The 18,614-nt window shown below is 49.8% G+C and overlaps 1 protein-coding gene across 1 annotated transcript in view; it reads right to left on the bottom strand.

Moving 5' to 3' along the window:
• The window catches only part of ST14 (ST14 transmembrane serine protease matriptase), a 37,833-nt gene that overhangs the window by 7,230 nt on the left and 11,989 nt on the right, over positions 1-18,614 (bottom strand). Inside the window, exons 2-16 of the mRNA XM_063094644.1 lie at positions 10,681-10,840; positions 10,272-10,399; positions 10,044-10,114; positions 9,140-9,297; positions 8,926-8,965; positions 8,408-8,644; positions 6,313-6,452; positions 5,852-5,949; positions 5,153-5,262; positions 4,904-5,034; positions 3,485-3,589; positions 2,988-3,098; positions 2,780-2,893; positions 2,297-2,419; positions 1,319-1,505 (exon numbers count right to left, since the gene is read on the bottom strand). Of these exons, the coding sequence (XP_062950714.1) occupies positions 1,319-1,505; positions 2,297-2,419; positions 2,780-2,893; positions 2,988-3,098; positions 3,485-3,589; positions 4,904-5,034; positions 5,153-5,262; positions 5,852-5,949; positions 6,313-6,452; positions 8,408-8,644; positions 8,926-8,965; positions 9,140-9,297; positions 10,044-10,114; positions 10,272-10,399; positions 10,681-10,840 (1,913 nt within the window). The remainder of the gene's footprint in view (positions 1-1,318; positions 1,506-2,296; positions 2,420-2,779; positions 2,894-2,987; positions 3,099-3,484; positions 3,590-4,903; positions 5,035-5,152; positions 5,263-5,851; positions 5,950-6,312; positions 6,453-8,407; positions 8,645-8,925; positions 8,966-9,139; positions 9,298-10,043; positions 10,115-10,271; positions 10,400-10,680; positions 10,841-18,614) is intronic.

The raw sequence follows: 18,614 nt of genomic DNA, 5'->3' as shown, positions 1-18,614 counted from the left end.
GAATGGACGTTAGTGTAAAATCTGGTGAATCCCAGTCAAGTCTGGAGTTTAGTGCATGGTAATGACAGATAGTGCTAGTTCCTCAGAGCTGACAAGCATGTGTCAACGCCGGGGGACCCTGGGTGACGGTGACAGGAACTCTGCACCATCTTTGCAACTTCTCTGTGTTCCAAAATAAAAAATTTATTTAAAACAATTCTTAAGTAAGCTCCCATCATCCCCCAGAAATGACAATCATTCCCACCCGGTGTGGAGTTAAGTGTGACAAAATAAAAAGGGGACAGTCTCAGGCCAGAGAGGCCAGGGACCATCGAGCTGGCCCCCTGCCTCCTGCGGCCCATCTCCATCACCCATGCAATGTGCACCTTATGTCTGACCAAGCCCAGCATCTGAGCCCAGCCCTCCTTCCTCTTGCAGGCCCTGTCTCTGCTCCCTGCCAAAGGTGGATGTGGTGGCCCAGGTCACCTGCTCCTAGAGATGCTGCTGTGGAAGACCACACAGCCAGCAGGAAGCACATTCACTCCTTCTAAGGGTGGGAATCTTCTAGAAGGCCCGCTCCCCTTTGCTGCTCCAGAGCAAGTTGTCCCCTTAGCCTCCTTCCAGAGGGCCTGTATAAGCTGGGAGCTAAGACACAAACAGCCCCAGCCCTGCATCATGCCACCTGTTCCCCCCAGACTCTGGCCCCTGCTCACCTAGTCCTGAAATGGCAACGTGACCCTTCCTTCCAGGCCTTTTGCCTGCCCATGGGTCTGAGGCTATGACGTGCTGAGCATCTGCTATGTGCCAGGCACAGCGCCAAGTGTCAAATGAATTATCATATTTAATTCTCACAACTCTAAGGATGAGAACTAATAGTATCACCATCATCAATGAAGACCCAAGGCGTAGGAAGTTTGAATAACCTGCCCAAGGTCACCTACAAGCTAGAGCTGGAATGTGAATCCAAGGCTCGTCCTAACCAATCCCAAGGAGTCATGCAGTGCAGAGACTAACCACATGGGCTTTAGAATCAACATGCCTGGGCTCAAGTCGGGCTCTGCCACTTAACAGCTGTGCAGGCCTGAGCAAATGCCCTTACCTCTCCAAACCTTGGTTTCTGTAAAATGGGGATATAAACAGACGACCTAAGTTGTTAGGGGTTGTTAGAAGAGGCACAGAGTTAGTGACTGACCAAGAGTGAACACCTAACAAAAGTGACTTTTTACCATCACTGTTATGAAGCCCTCCATTGCCCCACCCTGTGCCAGCCCACCCTGGAACGGCTCACAGACACAAGTGGCCTGCAAGGAGGCTCCCTGCTGCCCAGCCAGCGACCCACCTGAATGATCTGTCATCCATAAAGCAGTGAGCCGCGGAGACCAGCCAGTTGGGAGAGATGAGTGACGCCCCGCACACGTGGCCCTGGCCCTGCACATGGAGGCTCACTTGCCAGGGCCACTCCCCTTCCTCTGCATCTGTGCCCCCAACGATCCGAGCCTGCCTGGTGAATGACCGCAGCCCACAGTCTAGAGATGGGGACAGAGAACAAAAGGACAGTGAGTCAAGAGGGGGCACCCAGCCCCGAGGGGACACACACCAGGCACTTGTTGGTGTGCACAGCACTACAGGAACAGGCATGGCGTGAGGGACTCCAGAACTATCTTTGAGCCTCACAGACCTTCTGACTTCCACCTGGCCCCTCCCTCTCCCCTGCTCCCAAACTCAAAACCCTCACAGTCCCACCTCCTCCATACCACATGAAGGCACTGTAGGGCCTCCAGATGCCTGCTGGTTTGCTTAGATTTGCTTCTGGAGTCATTTACCTAGATTTCCTTGTTGAATACTGAAGGGCACAGCTCTTCCCATAGGGAAAAGCAGAGGGTGACATGAAGTCACAGAACGGCTGCAGCTACGCTCAAATTTAATCAGTGGCCAGTGCTTCTGAAACACACAGAGGCTGCAAAATATAGTATGGGGTGGGCAAGGTGAAACCCTGCCTAGCGCTCGGGTGAGCTGGGCCCTCTCTCCTGCAGGCCACTTACCCGTGGCCATGTCTACAGAGCAGAAGCCAGCCTGGCCCTGCGGCCAGGACCCCAGCCGTGTGCCACAGAGGCGCTAACGTGCTGGCTGCCTTGGGCATTTCTCTAGGACACAGGCAATGCCTTTGTGCTAACTGGAAAGGTCTTCCTTTCCTCCAGGCACATGCACCCTGTCAACTGGGCACAGAGCTGGGTAAACCAGATGCTAGCAGGATTTTCCTCTCCCGTGTGCCCTCAGGTGGGTACCCTGCACAAGCATACACGGCAGCCCCGCTTACCACAGTCCTTCTCATCAGAGCCGTCGCTGCAGTCCTCCTCCCCGTCACACTCAGCATTGCCCTTACTCACACAGAGCCCGTTGTGGCAGCGATAGGTGTGTTCAGTGCAAGTGATGACTCTCACTGTTCAAGGAAGACACCAGGGAGGGAATCAGTACCTCTGCAGCACCCCTGCAGCACCCAACCAGAAGCCAGAGTCAGCACCAGCGACCCCTGGTGGCAGATCGTGATCCATCCACCACACCCAGACCTGCCCCGCTCCTGCACACCCCTTGTCCTTGCATTCCTGCTACAGGTATCCACCTTCTAGAAGATTCTTCCCCAACGGACACCCTTTCTCATCACACTCAACACACAGGCGGTTTGTGTCTATCAGCTCTGGGCACACCGCACATGAGAGTGCTCATGGCTGCCCTCTCTGGGTGCAGCTCCAGCAGCTCCATGAAGAGAAAAGCCCCAGAAGGTAGCAGGGTGGGGCCTCACCACTCTTGCACGAGGCTTCGTCGGACCCATCCCCACAGTCGTCCTTCCCATCACACTGCTGGCTCTGTGGGAGGCACTTTCCATTGGTGCACTTGAAGGTCTGAGACGGACAACCTGGGGAGCACAAGTACTTACCGACAGCCTGACAGGCCACAGCCATGCACGCACCCGCAGGGACACCCAGACAGCCACCCTCCCAGACACTCACTGCACTGCTGCTCGTCACTATTGTCACCGCAGTCGTTCACGCCGTCGCACACCCAGAAGAGGGGCTTGCAGAAGTTGTTCTTGCACGTGAACTGGTGGGTGGTGTTGCATTCTGGAGTAGGCGAGGGGCAGGAATCAGCTGCCAGGCTCAGCTGGGCCCTCAGCCCCTCTGTGACATGCTCATCACTCCCCGTGTCCCAGGGAAGCCTGGGCAATCACGGAGCTACCTGGGGACTGCTTTCCCATCTGTAGAGTGGCGGGAGCACCCCGCACCACCAGCTGCAGAAGCTGACCTCAGCACTGCTGAAGCCCCCAGCGCCCACCCCGACAGAAGCCAGGATTTCCAGCCAGCAGAGGAGGGGGAGGCCAAAGGTCTACACAGGGGTGTAAGAACAAATTCTCGCCACCTCAGCCTTCCTGATCTGGGGTCAGCTGGTGGGAGCCACGGGACACAACAGGGCAGGAGGAAATAGGCCCAAGTCTCCCAGCCCAACTCACTGCATTTGAGCTCATCACTGTAGTCGGTGCAGTCAGCCCAGCCGTCACAGCGCAGGTCATTCTGGATACACCGCCCAGTGTTGCATGTGAACATCCCGGGGCACGCTGCACGGTGCAGGGCAGGCTTGAAGTCCACAGCACCCATCCACCCACCTCCCTCAGAGCCAACATCGCAGCCCCACTGAGGACCCAGCCCAAAAACAGAGAGGAGCAGGACAGGCACTGGGCCCAGGAATCAGGGAGTCACCCAGGCCCACTGATATATAACATAGGGGTTTCCTACACCAGCAGCCAGTGCAGAGGAGGGCTGGCCAGGGTCCCTCCTGACCATGAAAGCCCAGGAAGCTCCAGGCACAGTGCAGAGAAGCTGGCTGCATTTGCAGGCCCTTCTGTGCCCTGTGTCCTTGGCCCACCACGTGCCTCTAGAGCCAGGTTCCCCATCTGTCACATGGGCAACAGGAGCTCGGAAGTCACCAATGCCTGTGTCCTACCCAAATGTAAAACAGCACCACGTATTCCTTCAGGCTAAGGTATCTTCCACATTTCAATGTTTCTGAAAGTGAAAACTGTCTGACAACTGCCATCATGAGGCAGACGACAAAGTCATGAGGAGGCCGTCGTCACCGCCTCTACACAGGTACACTTTCATCACGGGAAGTTTTTAAGTCAAAGATTCATCTTTGATACTTTTGGTGGTAACCATGCAATTGAATCTTAACTTAAATGTGGTTTCCTCTTTTATTTATTTATTTTTTTTTTATTTTTATTTTTTTTTTAAAGGTGACCGGTAAGGGGATCTCAACCCTTGGCTTGGTGTTGTCAGCACCACGCTCAGCCAGTGAGCAAACCGGCCATCCCTATATAGGATCCGAACCCGTGGCCTTGGTGTTATCAGCACCGCACTCTACCGAGTGAGCCACGGGCCGGCCCGTGGTTTCCTCTTTTAAAATATCTTCCAAAAAGTTATTCTAGGATGCAGGACTGAAATAAAAAATTGTTGCTTAGGGGGAAGAATTGCTGTTCACATAGCTAACAGAGTTTTCTAATGTCTCAAAATAATGCTGCTAATCCTAAAGGTGCTAAAAGGCTACAAAGACAAGCACAGGTTATCAAAGTCACAGTGATGGGGACAGATGGCCCAGAGGAACTCAAGAGAGGAGAGTCCTCAGGCTCCAGGTGCCTCACGCTGTGGCGGCATCCCTGAAGGGCACGGTGTGTACCAGCGTTCACTGCTGGCCTTTTTAAATAAATGTACGTGAAGCAGTGTTTTTCCTTCAAAAAGCTACTAGAGTGAGATGCATCCTACATTCTCCAGTGCCTTAGAGTCAGGAAAGCACGTTCTAATAAAACACAGAACAGACAGTGCATCTTGGGCCAATCCCTGTAGCCAGGCCCCTCCCTCTGGCCACATTCACTCACGGTCACTGGAATCGTAGGAGAGGTACTCGGCTAAGAACCCCCTGTCAGTGTAGGACTGATCCGAGTGGAAGTGAACCGTGATCTTGCTGCTCTTGCTGGTGACAACAAACTGGGGCTTCTCTCCGCAGTACCTGGAGACAGCACAAGGTGAGAGGAGATGGCTGGGAGCCAGGGCACTGGGGGGTGCACAGGACCCCTGCTCTGCCCTCCCCACCAGCAGCAGCAGGCCCTGCTCCCCCAGGTGCTCACTTCTCCCCATTGATCTCCACGTAGTCCTTGGGACAGGTGCCCTGTGGCACGTTGGGCTCCAGCAGGTAGAAGAGATTGAAGCGCACCTTCACATTCCGCTTGTTGGGCACCTGAAGGGAGAGACACGGCTGGGACTTGATGCGTCTTCCCTCTTTCCTAATCCCAAGGATGTCACATGGCAGGGGGCGGGGAGCTGCTACAGCTTGGAGCAGGAAGAGACACGGTTCTATTACTAAAGAAGGCCAGAAAGTTCTCCCAACATTTTCGAAGAAAGAAAAAGAGACGGATCTCTGATTGGGGTGACATGTCATAGGGGCATGACTGTTCTCTCGCTGCCATTTAACAAATACCCTCTGTGTTTCACACTCCCTCTGATGTCATCCTGACGGCACCGCTAAGACACAGACACCACCACCCTCACTCTACGGAGCAAGCTGAGGCACAGAGAGGTTAAGCAACTGGCCCAAGGTCCCTCAACTAGTCACCAATGCAGGAGCCAGGATCTGAGTCTGGGTCTGCTTGACACCGCAGCAGGAACTCTTAACCCCACGGGTCTCCAGGTATGTGGCCTCTTTGGGGCTGCAGGAGGAGCTCGTCTTCACTGTTCTCTGCCCTTCCTCTTTTGCCAGCCTGGAGCATCCAGCTCCCTCCCTGTCTCATACACACACGCGCGCGCACACACACACACACAGCTCCTACCTCAATGTTCCACGTGCAGTTGATGTTGGGCGGGTAGTGGCCTGGGTAGTAAGGGCTGCTAAATGTTCCTTGGGCTTCACGTAAGTAGCCTCCACAGCCTGAGAGGAAAGGTGGAAGAGAGTGCTGAGGATAGAGGACCCGCTGGGCTGAGCAGGAGGGCAAGGAGAGCGCCCAGGGGACAGCTGGCCTGAGGCCTGGAGCTGCGGACCTGAGCACCTGGATACTTCACAGCAAGGTGCTGGGAAGCTGACAGCTTTAACTGCTTTAAGGAAGGCTCCTGACCCGGGTGGCCAGCAAAATGTCCCTTGGCTCAAGCTTCAAACCTCTGTCACTAACCTGGGCCAGTTTGCCAGCCACAGGGTTTGGCCTGAGGCCCCTTAGCTCAAGGTGACACTGTGGTAAGGCCTGTCCCCTTCTCCGAGGCCTGCAGCAGTTCCCGCCCTGCCCCTGTCCTTCCTTACTGCTCATCTTAGGCAGCTGGAAGAAGGTGGCCTCAAAGCCAGGATGTCGCTGCTCAGTGTTGGTTATCAGCGTGACGAGCAAGACGTTCTGGGAGGAGAGGAAGGTCAGGTTGTAGGAGGGAGAGTAGGTGCCACACAGCCTGTGGGGGCAGAGGGATGGGGCATTAGAGAGAGCAGAACCCAAACTTCTCACACCCAATGGGGCTCCCCAAGCGGAGGGGACTAAGGACCCCATCCCTAACCCTGGTCCTGTCCACAGAAAGCCAAGGGTGGGGTCAAAAAGACCCTCAGTCAAGTTTCTACCCACACAAACAATCAACATGAGTAAGGATTTAGTGACAAGACTGTTGACCTTTGTTTAAAAGAGCTAAGACTGAGAAACATTAAATGCCTAACCACAGAGGATTCATAAAATAAATTATGGGCTAAATAATAATAGTAGTAGTACAGGGTGAGTATCCCAAACCCAAAACTCCAAAATCTGAAGTGCTCCAGTGAGAATTTCCTTTGAGCATCATGTTGATGCTCAAAAAGTTTTGGATTTTGGAGCATTTCAGATTTCAGATTTGCAGATTTGGGATGCTCAACTTGTAAGTGTAATGCAAATATTCCAAAATCCAAAAAATCCAAAATCCAAAACACTTCTGGTCTCACATACTTTGAATAAGGGTTACTCAACCTGCAGTAACAGTCAACACTTATTAAGAACATGCCAGGCAAGGTTCTCATAATCTTCACAACAACTCTATCCCCATTTTACAGATAAGGAAACCGAAGCACAGAGAGGTTCAGTAACTGGCTCAAGGTTCCACGGTTAATAAGTGGCAGGACTGGAATTCAAACTGAGGCCTTCAGGCTCCAGAGCCACACTGTTAACGACTGTGTCCTCCTGCTCCTAAACAGTGTGAGTTATGCAGCCACTAAAAACGATGGTTAGAGACAGGTTGATTGATTTGGAGAGATCACCATAATATCCTTCATTTTAAAAAATCAGGTAACAAAACAGAATGTACAGTATAATACTATTTCTAAATACACACACAAACACACACACAGCAAAAAAGTCTGAGAGAACATGTACATCAAAAACTGAGCAGTGATTATTCTAGGTAGTGAGATGACAGGTGACTTCTGTCATCCTTTTGCTTGTCAATTTCCACTTTTTCCTATCGGGACCATGCATTGCTTTGTCGTACAATTAATAAATTAGAAAGATGGAACAGGGTGCTTAGACAGAAGTCCTGGCTGCTCAGCTGTGGCAGCAGATGGCTCTAGCTTGCAGTTGGTCTGAATTTCAGCCCATTATTAATCACAAAATGTCTGCCCAGCTCATTTCCACAGACAGCAATAGAAGGCTCTGGCCCACTGAGTCAGGCAGAGGCAGTTCGCCCCCCATCCACAGCACCTCTGAGGTGTGCTGCACCCTGACGTGGGGCTGGCTGGGGCACTCATCTCAGCGCCTTCTTGCCAGGTGTATCAATCATGCCCCTTTATTTCCTGCTTTTTTTTTTTTTTTTTTTTTTTTTTTTTTTTTTTTTGTCTTTTTCGTGACCGGCACTCAGCCAGTGAGTGCAGCGGCCAGTCCCATATAGGATCCGAACCCGCGGCGGGAGCGTCGCCGCGCTCCCAGCGCCGCACTCTCCCGAATGCGCCACGGGCTCGGCCCTATTTCCTGCAATTCTGATGCTTTGACAGCTGCGGCCTTGCTGATCCTGGGGAAACCGCACCAATTCCAAGAGATAGTAAAGGACTCACCTGCAAATCCACTTTCATATGCAAATCAACCGATCGGAGGCGACCCTCCCCCATCAGGCGCTCACACTCAGGGCCATTATTCCTTGCCCTAATCACCCCAGGGCCCGGTACCAGACACCTGGGGGCAGCCCTCTGCTCCAGAGCCTGCTGACATTATTCGCACGAGCCAGTCCTAAGCCTGCCCACCCTGCCTCCTTGTCTTGCCTCTCCCACTGGAGCTCATGCTCGGGATCACACTACACCTGTCCTCTGCTGCCTGGAAGCCGTGCACGGGTCACCGCAACTCGCTCAGGAGGCCGCCCAGTCCCCACAGCCCCATCTGCGCTCTCGGGACACTCACTGCACCACAGCATGGGGCTCCACGGGGCTCAGGGTGTCATACACCATGACCAGGTCACTGCCACGTTCGTCGCAAGACGCGACGTCAAAGCTGCGGAAGGTAAGGCTCAGCACCAAGCCGGCATCCCCCCGCAGGGTCCACTGGCAGCGGGCGCGAGCTGGGTACGGGCTGTCGGGGAAGCCAGGCGTGGTGAAGCGAGACTGCTGCCCGCTGCGGGCGTGCAGGGCGAAGCTGCATCTGCCTGTGCAGGAGACACGGAGGAGGGCGTGGGTGGGGCGGGGCCGGCCAGAGCCGCAGGAGCAGCCCGTGGGGACACGCCGCAGGCCCGGCCCCTCTGAGATGAGCCAGGCTGCCCTGGGGCTGGGGGAGGCGGAGGAGGGTGCTTCTCAGAGGGGCCTGGAAGAGGGGAGGGAGGAGGCGGCCATCGGTACCGTCTGACTCCTGGGGACCTCCTTGACGGAAGGAGCATCTGCCAGTGTCCCTCCCCTTCTCCACCCACAAGGTGAGGATCATGATACTTACTGTCCTGTCTCCTCTGCACTGTTCTGGGGTCAGTGGCTGAAGAACGAGAATAAAATATTTACTGATGCGGGTATTTCCTTATTCCCGCTTCCTTATCATCCTAAGGGAGGTGCCCCGCCAGCAGTCTCCTCGCCCGCGCCCTGCGCTCTGGGTGTGGTGGCTCCCGCTGCAGGGCCCAGCCCCACCCCGCGTAGGCGCGCCCGGACTCACGGAAGGCCACCACCGAGGTCAGCACGAAGGACTGCAGGGCGCGCGCGCGCGGCGGCAGCGTGACCACGCGCTCCTCAGCCATAGCACGCTCCGCCTCCTCCGCCAGGTGCCACGGCACGCTGAACTCCGACCAGTAGTAGGCGATGACGCTGCCCTCGCTGGGGAGACCGGCCGGCCTGAGGACACCGCCCGCCCCGCGCTCCCCGAGACCAACGCGCACGGTCCCCCTGTGCCCACTCTCCTTTCCGTCCCCCAGGCGAGAGAGCTTGCCCCTTCGCCCACCCCAACCAGACATATCCTGGGGCCTCAGGTCTAGGAGTGAGGGAAAAGCCTGGATTGGAGTCTGGCCACTAGCTTGGGCATCACCTTCCTGAGTCTGTTTTTTGATCTGACAAAGGGGCTGAGAATGCCATCTGCCACACAGCATTCAATTCAACAAGTGAAATAAAAAGTACTCTAGGAATCGAGCCTATAAAAAATTTTTTTAAAGGAAAGGAAAAGGATGTTTGAAAACTGCCCAAACGAGGAAAATTTGAGGACCCATTGAAGCCTTTCTGAGCACCCCAATCCCCGCAAACACAAATTTGGAAAAATAAATCCCATAAATCACCACATTACTGAGGGCGGCTCATGTGGCAGGCACCGTGCAAAGTATTCCCTGTGCATCTGCACACTTTGCCCTAGCAACACCGCCATGGGCAGCCCTGCCTTGAAGACGTAAGAATCGAGCATGCTAAGTAACTTGCAGGAAGGACCCTCAGCCGCCTTGGCTCTCCAAGCCAGGACCTCCAGCTTCATCACCCCGCGGGTGACAAGGGTGCTTTGTCGCACAAACTACACCACGCCATTCCCACTCCCGACACACCAGGAACCACCCCACCTGAAACTTGTCCCCAGCACACACCTGAAGGCAGTCACGACCGACTCCTTGTGGTAGGGGCCCAGGACGGGGACAGTGCTGTATAACAGCTTCAGCTGGAGGAGGAGACAAGACTCATGGCAGGCCAAAGAGTAGCAGTGACCATTCCCCAAGCCCAGGCCACTTCCAGGAGTGCCCTTTCTGCCAGGGGGGTGGCGTGGCAGCCAGAGTAGACAGCAGGGCCAGGGCTCCCCGACCAGGAACTGGACTCACCGCTTCCTTCACCTTTTTGGCCAAGCTTACAAACTCAGTGGAGTTTGAGTTCTCATAGGCGTCCAGAAAGTTCTCATTTGTGATCCTCAGGTAGCCATTAAAGACCTTCTGAACCCGCGCATTGCGGTCTGTGCGAGACCAGAGAAGAACGGTCGGGGAGGTGCTGCCACCCCCACCTGCCTCCCCAGCATCGGCAGCTGCCTCCGCGTCCTGGGGGAGTGAATGCCGGCAGGGGCCAGCGGGCCAGCGGAGATGGCACCCTAGGCCCCTCCTCCCCCACCCCTCGACTCCTTCCCTATTCTCTCCTTCCTGTCCACAGCAGGTGGCCCCTGGGTCTGTCCACTGAGGGCGGAGGGACAGCCCCCCATCCCCCCACCGCCCTCCCCAGGGCCAATCCAGCTTTACTCACACTGGAAGTGCCACACCAGGAGGCCAGCAGTGAGCGACAGCAAGAGGATACCGGTCAGCACAGCCACCAGCAGCACCCAGCGCCTCGGGCCCTGCTTCTCCACCTTCTTGGCGTTGTTGACTGGCAGGAACTCCACACCTTCCTCCCAGCCGTTCATGTTCTGAACAGAGGCGCGGCGGCTCAGAGACTCCCACCGCAACAGCCTCCCCGCAACAGCCTCCCGCCCCACTCGGGGAAGGACAGGCACATTTTGTGAGCTCCAGCTTAAAGAGGGCTTCATCCCGGAGCGGAGGGACCCTCTGCCCAAAGAGCGCTACGCTAAGCCCTCAGCCCTTGCGTCCCGTCAGACCGTGCCAGGCGTGAAATGAAGACCCAGTCTTCGAGGGGCTCCACTTCCATGAATTATCTCTCATGCAAGTGGATGGATGCCCAGGAGTAGAGAGAGCGGACCCAGGCCAGGCCCTGACTGGCAGCCATGGGGCCTCTGTGCAGACTTCCAATGACAGCCGCCTCCTCCCACCGAGGCATCCCTTCCAGATTCAATCCCCACCGCTCACCTGGACCAGGGGCCTGTGGGCAGCACGTGAACTGCACACCCTACCCAATGGCCTTGCCCCGCCAGTGTTTAATCAGCCAAAAGCCAAAAGGCAATAAACCTGGGCAGCTCTGCAGTGCCAGGGTGGAACAATCCTCTGGGCTTTAACCTTAGGTGTCCCAGTCCAGGATCTCAAAGTAGGTAAGGCGAGAAGGCCAGGTCTCCCCCAGAACCCACACCCATGCTAACACCCAAGACAGTGAAAGCAGAGGAACAACACTTCCGACTAGCAGGAGGCAGCTTCCCGGGCTCCTCCCTGCCAGTGAAGAGGGGGTATGAATATGCAGAGGGCAGGCGGGGATCTGCAGCAGCCGGTGACAGAGACCAACTCTCCTGCCCCACAGCACACTACGTCTGCCAGCCCTGAACCCAGAGAGGAGCTGTGACCTTTCGCTGTCGTGTTTTGGGTTCAGCTACCTCATGCCCACTCCATTAGGGCTCACTATGAAAGCAGCAGTCCCCACCCCAAGTTCCACAGATGCCACCACTTTTAACAGCTTCCTGATGTAGTTCTTCTGGTGGTCACCTCATAATGCGACATTATGTGTTTGCACTGACATTTCCTAATTTGTCACATTTACACATTATCTATGAACGCACTGCTTTGAAAGATTCTCCTCACTGCTGCCATACTGAGATACCTACATCTCTAATTTTAATTTCCTAATTGGTTATAGTTGTAAACTTTATTTAATGTCACACACAGGAACCCACCCCAGAGGCAGCCACTTAAAATACTTTCTGGCTGCTGCTTCTGGAATTTGTCTCCTTATTTCTAAATAATATGCCAATATCATCATCTCTTGATTTGTCTATTTAAAATATCATCAACTGACTCCCTATTATGGTAATGTGGATTTTAATGTCCTTCCTTCCCTTTCTCTTCTTCATTTTCCCCATAGTTATAGGATCAAAGTTTTTAAAAATTATATCCATACTCTATGTTTTCATTATTTTCTTTATGAGACTGACTGTGAAAATATTGTTCACAGCTGCATTTCCTTTCCTGTACAATTTATTTGTTCTTCTTGCTGCAAATTTTCCTTTACTTGGGTTTCTTTTTAACATATGCCCAAGTCTTTAGAATCTACGAGCTCTATAATGCTCTTCTCAATCTTCTGCATGTGAAGTCTGTTGAATAACTTATTCCACTTTCTTCTCAGGGACCTTCCTCCCAGAGTCCCTTGTCCCTTCCCATAAGTTGCTTGGAACTTCCTCCAGCATCAACCTGGAAATTTCCTTAGTCTCCTACTTGTGTTAAAATGCCTATTTCCTGAATTCCATGTTTTCACCTCTCTTGGCTTACTTCACTTCACTTTGGTGGAACACATACTTTAGTAGCTTCCAGAGAAGGGAATTTTTTAACACTTTGCATATTTCTAAAAATACCTTAATTCTACACTGACATTTCTTGATAATTTGGCTTGGTATAAAACTATAGGTTTAAATAATTTTCACTTAGAATTTTTTAAGGCTCCGCTGTTTTTTAGCTTCTAGTTTTGCTTTTGAGAAACATGATCTTATAAATCCATTAACTTTTATTTATGACTGTTAACTTTCTCTGAAAGACTTGAGGATGTACTTTGAATTGGGCCTTTAAATTCCATTATGCTGAGCTGTCTACCTGCCCTTTGAATTTGGAAACTATGCCTTTCAATCTGGAACACTTTCTCGTATTATTTCTTAGATTATGTCCTCCCCATCATTTTCTCTGGCCTACCATTCTTCAATTTCTATTATATTGATCCTCTATTTATCTTTTCTCTGTATTATGCATCTCATTATTTTTAACCCTTCTATTGAGTTTTTCATTTTTACTATTAAATGTTTAATTCCCAAGAGTTTCTTGTTCTCTGAATTTTCTTCTTTATGGCATCTTATATTTGTTTCACGGATGCAAAATCTCATCTTTATATTTGTATTGAGTACCTTTCCTCTGTTTTTGACTTTCTCTTCCATGTTGAAGGCTTTCCTCAAATGCCTGAGGATCCTTGGTTATTCCTTCATGTTTAGGAATGAGGTCCTGTGGGCTATTTAAAAGCGCTATGCACATGGCTTGCCACAAGTGGCATCACTATAGGGCACAAGTAAGTGGCTAGCCAGAATTTTTACTGGGCACTCCCAACTACTAAGCTATGTAGACCTTTCTATGGGATGGTTTAAATGTACCAGAGAATAATTTTCCAGTCTCTTGGGTAGATTGATTTAACCCAGCCAAAAGCACCCAGGAACACGTGGGAGAACAGACTCATGTTCCTTCTTCTAACCCCCCACTACAGCATTGTCCGCACGTGGTGTCCACAGTCCAGATGCCCTTGGCTCTGACTCTTCAGACTATTCTTCCATCCTCTGTGGGGGACTTGAGGGACAGTTGTCTTTTTGCTTGAGGCAGAGGAGGCGATTTGGGGATTTCTAGTAATGCCCTTCCCTGTCTCACCTCTAACATCTGTAATACCTGAGCCCGATTCCTGAGCCTGGCAGAGAAGAGGACATTATGAAAGACATACTGAAAGGATATTTCCAAGAACTGAAGAGAGACATAAATCTTCAAATTCAAAGGGCTCACTGATTGGTGAGAAAGATAAATGAAAAAGCATACATAACCAAATACATTGTGATGAAATTTCAGAACACCAAGGAAAAAAGAGTAGATCCTGTGCACCTGTTTTTTCTCTCCCATATTTTACATTTCTTCATCATTTGATTCTATTCAGAGATTTTTGGTTCTATTCTGGGATTTCACCCATGAAACCACCACCACAATCAAGATAGTAAACATATCCATCATCTTCAAAAGTTTCCTCCTGGGCCTTCCATCCCATTCCTCCTCGATTCCTTTTCCTGTCCCCACGTAACTGCTTACATGCTTTCTGTCATTAAGATTAGCTCACTTTTTCTAAAACTTTATACAAATGGAATTATACAGTATGTACTCTTTTTCATCTGACTTCTTTTACTCAGCAGTTATTTTCAGATTCATCCAGGTTATCATGTGTATCAATAGTGCGTTCCTTTCTGTTGTTGAATAGTAACCCATTTTATGAACATACAACCATCTGTTTGCCTATTCACCCGTTGATGGACATTTGGGTTTTACAGTTTTGCACTATTACAAACAAAGCTGCTACAAACACTCCTGTAGAGGTCCTTGTATTGGCAATTTCTCTTGGGTATATACCTAAGAGTAGAATAACAAGTTCCTATGATAAGTTTATGTTTAACTTTTTAAGCAACTACCAAACTGTTTTCCAAAGTGATCTCACCATTTTACATTCCCATCTAACAGATGTACAATGGCATTTCATTGTGGTTTTAGGTTGCTTTTCTCTAATGACTAGTGATGTTGAGCATCTCTTCATGTGCTTAATTGCCATCTGTTTTATCTTCTTTAGTAAAGTGTCTTTGCAAATCTTTTATCTGTTTTTTTATTTAAATTAGTTTGCTTATTTCCCTATTATTGAGTTTTTGGAGCTCTTTATATATATTCTGGATACAAGTCCTTTAACAGATAGAAAGGATCTTCTTTTACAAAGATGTTCTAGCCTACGGCTTGTATTTTCATTTCCTTAGCGCTGTCTTTTTAAGAGCAGACATTATAAATTTTGATGAAGTCCAATTTGTCAAATTTTTCTTCTATGGATTGTGATTTTGATGTTGTATCTAAGAAATCTTTGCCTACCCTAAATGCAAAAAAAATTTTCTCCTATGTTTTCTTTAGCAGTTTTATGTATTACATTTGGGCCTGTAGTTTATTTTGAGTTAACTTTTTTATATGTGCAAGGTATGGATCAAAGTTCTTTTCTTTTTCTTTTTCTTTTTTGCATGTGGATATCCATTAGTTCCACCATTATTTTTTTTGAATAGACTCTCCTTTCTCCACTGAATTGCCTTTTGCACCATTGTCAAAAATTGGTTGTTCATACATTTGTGAGTCTATTTCCAGATTCTATTTTTCCATCAATCTATTTGTGTCTTTATGCTAATACCATCTGTATTACTGTAGCTTTGTAAGTCAAAAAAACTACTGAAATAATGAGTTTAGCAAGGTTGCAGAATACAAGATTAATATTAAAACTAAGAAAATACCATTTACAGTAGTGTCAAAAATATGAAATACTTAAGGGGCAAATCTGACAAAAGATGTACAATATCTGTACACAGAAAAATACAAAACATTGCTGAGAGAAACTTTAAAAGACCTAAATAAATCCAACAATATATCATGTTCATGGGTTGGAAGACTCAATATTGTTAAGATGTATCTATAGATTCAGTGCAACCTTGATCAAAATCTCAGCAGGTTTTTTGTAGAAACTGACCAGCTGACTCTGAAATTCTTATGGAAATGCAAAAGATCTTGAAAAAGAACAAAATTGGAGGAATCACATTACCTGACTTCAAGACTTATTATAAAGGCAATGAATTTTTTTTATTTTCAAAAATTGTATATTTCACTTCTCAGAATGATGTTATTCTCGATGGTTACCTGTTTGAGCAGCCTTTTCTTACTTCCTGGATGCCCTGCCTGTTCTTATTCTATTCTTACTCTTTCTTAGGATACCAACTACATTTTTTGTAGGTTATTTTTGGAACTTTGTCTTTGCTTTCCTCTTTCAGACTGTAGGTTTTCTTTAGATGTCCAGTGGTCCTTGGTGTCTAATCATACTTAAGAATGAGAAAACAGCAAGGCTTCAGCTGGACTCTGAACAGACTGTTTGCATATAAGAAATGTAACAAGATAATAATATACTACATTTAGATATATTTTCAATTTACAGAGTAATTTCACAACTATTTTCTCACCTGATCTGCACAACAATCCCACAATTCTTTCAAGACTTTGCAACGTCACACGGCACTTGCTGCCAGATCCAGGATTTGATCCTGGTTTTCTGCCTCCTACTGTGGTCAGCTTCCAGAACTCTGGGAGTAAGGATTCAGGGAAACAAAAAGCAAGCAAAGGTTCCTATAGGAAGGAGGAAGATGGCCAAGAGCATGGCCAGTGGGCCCAGGGGTCCCCTTGCTCTGCCACTGAGCGAGGCCGTCCACAGAGGCACTGGCACAATGGTGGGGCCTTGGTCCTCCTGCACTGTGAGTTCTGGGGCTCCACCCAGCCCAGAAATGCAGTTTAATCAGTAACTAGCCTCTTCCTTTTACAACCCTAGCAATCAATTCCATTTTCAGGCACAAGAGAGATCTTGTGTAACTTGTCATTTTATTGACAAGGAAACTGAGGCTGACAGAGAGGGAATGACCTGTCCAAGGTCACAAAGTTAGTGCAGACAGTGAAGCAGCAGAGATGTGAAAAGAGCCAAGCTCTTCCAACTCCTATACGGGGTTCCAGCATCCAGATGGCTGGCCCCAGAGCCCAGTGCAGGAGGCAGATGGGAGAGGAAGGAGGAAGAGGTCTCAGGGAGCTCCCATCCATCCTGGTTTAACTGCACACATAACACACACATAACAATTTCTCTACACGGCCACAGGGCCAAGAGAAGAGAAAATACACCTGTGCACGCTTTGCCCCTCCTGTCTCTCTTTCTTAAAAGTAAACATATTTGCAGGTGCACACACACAACACAGTGCTATTAGGCAGGTTCTTGCTTAATTGCATACATAGATAGAGGCCACATAGCCTCATGGCTTCTTCCTACCTGCCAGCTCTATTAAGAGCCTGGCCAGAGTCCCCAGAAACACAGCATGGCTCTAGGCCACTCAGACAAGACAGCAAGGGATGACTTCCAGGAGGATGGAAGGGAATAAAGGGCTTAGGGTACACGCAGAGTAAAGACCCTAGAGGCATGAAGGGCCGGGACAAGATCATATTACTGCCGTTCCCATTCAGCTTCCTGGAGGGGGAGAGGGCGTCAAGTCCAGAAATCCAGGAAGAAGAATTAGAAGCCCTGGAGCATATCATATTTTCTGTTGTTCTGGCACACTAGCGCAGTGATACATATCCTCTGCAAGTCCTGTGCTTGCCCAAGAAAAACCTGATTATAAAAGGTGTATTTTATTTGATGATATAGAAAAAACCCTTGCGATCACACTACTCCTATTAAGTAAGAAACTCACAAGGGCTAAAAGCTAAGTGCTGAGTAAACAAAACTCTATGTCCAAGTCAACCAAAGAATCTCCCCACTGCTGGTTCCTCAAGCCCACACTAATAGACCTGTCACCGGTGCAAACTCCCCAGGGCCTACAACCCTGGGGCCAGCAAAGGTGGAACTTACCATTGGAAGCTCAGAGTGTGGTCCTCATTAGAGAAAAGCAACTGGCAAAAGCCTCTACATTTACAAACAGCAAAACTACTACTAACTATCCACAAATCCACACAACATTCCAATCAAAGCAGATGGGGAAAAAATAAATCTTTGTGCCAGACTCTTTTTAAGCTTGTTCCTCACTTGGCTAAGGTTGGGTGTGATCTGCTGGAAAAGCAGGGGGTGAACGTGGAAACCTGAAGCAGTGACTCGGAGTCCCTGGGTGGGACCATGAAGGGCAATCACATGACAACCAGTAACCTGCTCCTGCTGCTGAAGATCAAGGTCAAGGGGCAGAGATGATGTCACAGGCTGGGGACACAGGTGTGTTGCTCAGACCTGAGACTAAGACAAGGGTGGCTGCATTCATGTGCCACTGCCACTGCCACTGATTTGTGGCAGATTCTCTTTGTATTCACTGACTCAGTGTACCAGATGGGATGAATTTCCATTCCTTGATGTCATCACCACCACCAGGATCGTGGGAACCAAAAAAATGTTCCTGCGATTGTTCAAGCAAGAAAGGAAAGTACAGGCTGAGCATCTGCAATGGTTTTCCAAAACAAGGTGTTCTGTGGCACGTCAAAGACACCTTCCTTTTCAAAGGAAAGACCAAGCCCACATAACCCTGTGGTCACTCCCTGCTAGCCAGCTCCAGTTAGATACTGGCCAGAGTCCCCAGAAACACAGCATGGCTCGAGCAACAGGTGACCTCCAAAACAAACACTGCATTTGACATCTGGGCAATGTTGAATGAACACAGGAGACAGGTGGTGACCTGAGAAAGATACCAGAGGTGAAGTTAGAGAAAGGCTCCATCAAGTCACTGATTATAAAAGGGACCCATCTCCAGCCAGGAAGGGTCCTACTTAAATGGGCTCTCTCCAGTTAAATCACCAGCCACAGGTAAACTCATGCACCCCAGCACCTGAGGCCCACCTGAGGGCAGGGACGTCACCCCACCTGCCAGCATCATAATCAGGCCCTAATCCAGGGAGGACACTTGATTGCTCAAGGGACAAACTAGATGGGAAAAGAAAACTCACATTGGAATCCTCCCACCCGCTCCCCAACTGGGGGCA

This window comes from Cynocephalus volans, chromosome 4, assembly GCF_027409185.1.
Source record: "Cynocephalus volans isolate mCynVol1 chromosome 4, mCynVol1.pri, whole genome shotgun sequence".
NCBI lineage: Eukaryota > Metazoa > Chordata > Mammalia > Dermoptera > Cynocephalidae > Cynocephalus > Cynocephalus volans.
This window is presented reverse-complemented; position numbering and strand designations above follow the sequence as displayed.